This window comes from Capsicum annuum, unplaced genomic scaffold, assembly GCF_002878395.1.
Source record: "Capsicum annuum cultivar UCD-10X-F1 unplaced genomic scaffold, UCD10Xv1.1 ctg80079, whole genome shotgun sequence".
In the NCBI taxonomy this organism is placed as follows: domain Eukaryota; kingdom Viridiplantae; phylum Streptophyta; class Magnoliopsida; order Solanales; family Solanaceae; genus Capsicum; species Capsicum annuum.
The window spans coordinates 2,994-8,979 of record NW_025890708.1 but is presented as its reverse complement, the minus strand read 5'-3'; the positions used below and the strand labels follow the sequence as shown (position 1 = coordinate 8,979).

Below are 5,986 nucleotides of genomic sequence, written 5' to 3'. Positions count from 1 at the left end.
AAAGTTTTTATTTCAAACTAAACAAGATGTAATAAGATTTTTTTTTAAACACACACAGCATAATCATCTAAAGGCACATGTAAGAAAATTAAAGCTAAATTAGATGAAAATTTTATTTTTAAAATACATATGGTATAATTATGAAAATTCACATGTACCTAAATTTGTTGCACATCTATTAACTAATTGAGGACCATAGTTGTTACTTCCTTTGCCACCTACAATGTTGCAAACAAACAAAGCTTATAAAAAGGGTAATTGACATAAATAGCCTCACAAACAATTTTAAAAAAAAATATTTACAATCAAAGATTATAGTAGGATGGACAAGAAAAATTAACTCTCAATTAGGGCGAGTAAGTAAGAAAGGGGGATTAAAGGCAATTCTCTGCTATAAGATCAATAAAATATTCCAAAGCATTTGCCGCTACATAAACACAATATAATGTTTCACTCTCAAAGGTGGTCCTTGAGTTCAGTTGCTTTTGATTTAATATGGTATCGATAGCAATGGCCAAACGCAATCTCTTGAATTTCAGTAGCAGAGTGAGCCACAGAAAAAAAAAGAACGGTTGAAAGCGAAAAGCCTATCTAAAAGGGGAAGCAAATAGGAGTACAATAATAAACTTCCACAATGGAAGAGACTGTACCTATTATATTCTTTCTTAGTCTCTTCGGTCGCCGAGGGTGACTCCATTATTTATCATCAAAGTTAAAGTCATTTCAACTATATGTCGATGTTTTCTTGCAATTTAGTCTTGTTTTATTAGTGACAGAGCTAACATTTTCATGAAAGAGATGATAAAGGTCAGTTCAGTGCACTATGCACAAGGTTCGGGGAAGGGCCGAACCACAAGGATACCCTTTTTTGATATAAGAGATTCGAAATATGATACAAAAAAGCAAAGAAGATTCAACATAGATAAAAATATAAAGTAAAAACGAAGAATGATTTTTTAAAGTCGATACTGCACATCGAGTGAAAAAAAAAACAAAAAATAGTAACTATATCATGTAAAGTAAATGGAAATATAAAGTAAAAAAAGGGCAGTCCGATGCACTAAAGCTATCGCTATGCGCAGTGTTCGGGGAAGGGCCCCACCTAGGGCTGTCAAGTGGGCCGGGCCAACCCGAAGCCGGCCTGTTAAAGTTAGCCGGGTTGAGGGCCAGGACGGGTTCGGGTTGGGGTAAGGTGGACCGGGCCGAGCCGGGCTCAACAGTAATTTTTTTAAAAACAACCCTAACCCGGCCCACTTAACCCAACCCAGTTAAAAATCCAATCAAACCCGGTCAAAAATGAAAACAAAAAACTTTTTTTCAATATACACTATATATATCCACCTATATACATTTTAAATACATTAAACAATATATATACACTATATATATAGTATATACTACATTAAAATTTTAAAAATATGTACAAATATACACAATTATACATATATACACACCATACAATGTATATGTGCTACTTTAAAGTTTAAATAAAATATACTACAATATATATACATTACAATATATATATATATATACATATATATATATACACATTACAATATATATATATACATATATATATATATATATAGTTATATATATATAGTTATATAGTTATATACTAATTTATGAAACATATACACATGTATACATTAAATATACACGTCTATAAAAGATATAAACACAAATATATGCACCATTCAATATATATGTACTACTTTAAGTAAAACATATACTACAATATATGTATTTACTACAATATATATAGTTATATACTAATTTATAAAAATATATACATATGTATACATTAAATATACACGTCTATAGAAGATATATATACAAATATACGCACCATTCAATATATGTATACTACTTTAAGTAAAACATATACTACAATATATATAGTTATATACTAATTTATAAAAACATATACATATGTATACATTAAATATACACGTCTATAAAAGATATATACACAAATATACGCATCATTCAATATATATGTCTTACTTTAAGTACAACATATACTATAATATATATATAGTTATATACTAATTTATATAACATATACAAATGTATACATTAAATATATACGAACATGTGGATTGCAATTTTTAAGTTTTAGAATTTAGGAAGTTTGAGTAGTTGAATGTTTTCGGTAGTACATATAATATAATTTATATAAATACAAAAAAAGAGTTGATGCATCCTCAGATTGGGCTCTGCAAATGTATGATTGAGACCTGCTGTATGAAAAAATAGAAGCTAATTATTTGAGTATTTTCATAAACTAAATGGAAACAAAATAATTTCATAAGTTTAATTGAAGCACTACACATAGCTATCAAAGCTGTAGGACCAGTAGCAACAGTAAGAACTAAAATATCTTCCTACACATGCACAAACAACAACAACAAACCCAGAAGATTCCCACATCGTGTTGTGGTCTGGGGAATTTAAAGTCTATTTAGTAGCAGAATAAAATCAACTGAAATGAAGTAAATCATAGCCTATTACTACAGACAACCTATATTCTAACATACTTCTTTTTCATTCAGGAACACAGACAAAGTTTCGACAATAATGGTACAACATTTCAAAGGGAATCCATAAAGTTACATCATGAAGTAACACAATTCTAACTTCCAGTTACCTAGTAATGGATTCCGTCTATCTAAATTTCAGACACTAATCCCTCGATTCATCTGTGTATCCTTGAACGCTATTCAGCTGTAGAAATCTTGTCAACGTCTCTCATCTTTCAATAGTTTAGTTGTCTTCATTCTTTACATCATTATACACCAAAATCGTTATAAAATGACCCGCTACAATGGAAGCTTCCTCAACCTGAAAACAAAGTACCAAAAATGAGAAATGTTAGCTGTGACACTCCACCTACATTACTCCTGCTTCAGTCATGAACAGTTTTCCCCACAAGTAGCAGGACAAGGAACAAGAAAAGAAGGAAAAAGACGGACAAACATGATCTTTCTCTTTTCGTTATCACATAATGAGTTAAGCTCATAAATGGCAGCAGGAAAACATTCTATCAAGTATGTCCCACGTTACCTCTGTAACAAAATAACTTACGATCTTCCTCGATAATATATCATACTCCAAATCATTCCCGCATACAAGGAGAATGGATAAAAGAAAGCCAATATATACAATCAATAAATACTGATTTTGGAAGAAAATAAAGTCTTTCGGAAAAAGATTAGAGCTGTTGTGAATTACTGATCTCCATAAACAAGTCACAGGAAGTAAGTGATAGGAAAGACACTATCAATGTGCATGGCATTTTAGCATTTCTTGATGAAAAGTAAGCTTGTGATGAGAAAACTTTTATTGTATGCGATATAACTGTGCATATAATTCATAAATAGATCAGGTCAGTCATTTTCTTGCTTTTCAGGAGCCTGGTATTAAAAGATGGCAATATATTAGAGAAGTTCCAAGGGATGTCATGTCGTGAAAAATTCTCATCAGTGTAGTTTTCAGGGATTTGGATAACTGCAGGAGTCTTTGTTGAGTACATATAATTAGCATCAAACTACTTGACGCAAGAAACAAAAAAGAGGAGGAAAAGAAACAGGATGTTCAATTATGGATGCATGAAAGTATGAGGCTTTTGATCCCTCCTCCCTCTTTCCTCTTTTTATAGTTTGATAAACCGTGCAAACAAATGGCATCCGGTTATAGACTTTAAATCATTTGTTTCGGTTATCATAAAATTTTTGACAAAATGACCATAATGACTGCTCAAGAGTCTGAAGCTAAAATTTACCTCATTCAAGCTTTACAAACAAAGAATAGCAGTAGCTAAATAATCACCTTACCCAAGGATTACAATAATGAACCACAAACAAGAGAGAGTGATGTTTGCCTATCCCCTACTACTGTTTCCCATAGTCTTTTCCATGAGCTTATTAGCTTAGCAGCTGGCTGTAGACTTAGACCCTTCGTTGACTTCTCAAATGTCGGGCTCATTTTCTGTACAAGTTTGATTCTGAAAGCCAATTAACGAGGTTTACCAGAGCAATCACTTCATTTCTTTGCAACTGCAGCTGTAATACATAAAGAGGGGAGAGAGAGAGAATTAGAAACATAGCTAACCATGCATACCAAGAGAAAGCTCTGCTGGAGGAAGACAAACGAAAACTCACATGTTGATCATGCCGAGATTCACCATCAACTGAGAAGAGAATCTTTAAAGCAGTTCCAAGGGCAAGAACCTGGAGCTTCCCCATAGTCGACATTTGTCACATCCTACACAATCCATGATAGAGCTGCAACATGAAAATTTCATACCACATTGTTCAGTCATATGGTAAACTACATAGCAACTACTATTTTTGAACAACATACACAAGACTGCAGAAAGAGCCAAAAATCTTGTGTATGTATATGCGTATGATTGAATAAATAGACTGTAGTATAAATGTACTGCTGCAGTCAACTCAAAATACAGTCACAAGGGGATTAGTGCAGCATGTATAAGCAAGATAATAGCCTTTAGACCTTTCTTTTCTGAATTTTACGAAATTAACTTGAGAACAGTTCATTAGATAATCGAGCCAAGCTTGAAGCCAGTCTGGTCAATCATTTCAAAGGAAGAAAATAAAGGCCGAAATCAAGATGAATATTGCAACCTGATATTCCTGAATTGCTTTTGAATTTGCTGCTTTAGCTCAGGTCCACTTTGGCCTTTCCACAGTTTAGCTTCATCAAACGGAATTGCACATGCAGCTTGCAGTTTCTGGTTGTATAATAGCTGTCGCATAAGGGACTGTGCTTTAAGGTCTTCCTCGGGATTACCAGCATCATACTCAGCCTGCTCCAAGTAATATTTTGCCTGTATAGCACATTAGATAACCAAAATAAATAAATGTATACAATCTTAACATTCTAGGAGTTACCAAAATATAGGTGTATGGAGTGAGAACTCACTTTTGTTACAGCTCGGAGAACAAAGAGGCAAGTAAAATACAAGTTTCTGACACGATATTGCAGAACACGATCATACACGATCATACACGAAATTGCATCAAAGTAGTCAGGTTTCCTGTTAAAGTGCTCCAAAATAATAGCTTACGCTTCGTAATGAATTATTTTATGTATGCAACAGGCTCCACCTATTGTTGTATGTTGTTGCAAGTGTTGTTAAGCCATTTTTTTTGCAAGGAATACTGGAAACATGCTGCATATTAAATGCAAACTGACCAGGTTTGTAGTTTTATCAAGCAGGTAATCAGCAGCTATGTGTATCGAGATTGAAGAGTGGAGACCACATATTAGCTTGTATAAAACCTTTTTCTCCTGGCAAATCTCACCAGATGCATCTGCCCACAAAATTGTAACTTCTGTGTTCAGTTCTTCACAATGATAATACATGACCATAGTTGGCAAAGGCAGTAATGCACCGCAAGGGTAAGTAGTTTGCATGAGTACAAGCAGACTTCAACAACATAACAGCTTAGCTTAAGAAGGTATTTTCACATTTCAATGGTTTCCCTCTGAATGTAATTCTACAAATACAACTCATAAGAAGATTCGAAAAACAAGTGCTTCAACCAATTGAAAGGATCTTTGAATCTCATTTTGGGCAATTCTCTGAATATACAGCATCCCATATTCGCCTGGATGAGGGACCAGTGTAACCTGTATAACGCTCCAGATTCAGTAAGAGATTGACCTATTTCATCTCACCTGCAATGAAGAAGTTCAACAAATTAGCAGTAATCTAAAGAGAAACTTCAAGAAGTAGAAAAATCAAGGCATTATATCAGTTTTAAATTCCCAGTGCAACACGGATGTTGAGTTTAAAAACTTCAATGTAATGCAAATTGATAAAATCCAAACTTCCGTTATGCTTCATTCATCCAATACTTAAGTAGCTGTTCGTAGGCGAAGTCACCAAACAAAAGTCAAGAAAGATAGATGAATTACCATTATCTGTCTCATCATCATTTGTCCAAGGGTTATC

General features: G+C 33.4%; 1 protein-coding gene and 1 pseudogene across 1 annotated transcript; both read right to left on the bottom strand.

Moving 5' to 3' along the window:
* Window positions 1-2,532: 2,532 nt before the first annotated feature.
* On the bottom strand, window positions 2,533-5,088 carry LOC124895121 (annotated as a pseudogene).
* A 371-nt stretch (window positions 5,089-5,459) lies between these two features.
* Window positions 5,460-5,695, bottom strand: LOC124895120 (endoplasmic reticulum oxidoreductin-1-like; the record flags this gene model as incomplete). Its single annotated transcript, XM_047405573.1, is given in 1 exon segment — window positions 5,460-5,695. A coding segment is annotated over 1 exon segment (99 nt), but the record flags the coding sequence as incomplete, so codon positions are not given.
* Window positions 5,696-5,986: the final 291 nt, after the last annotated feature.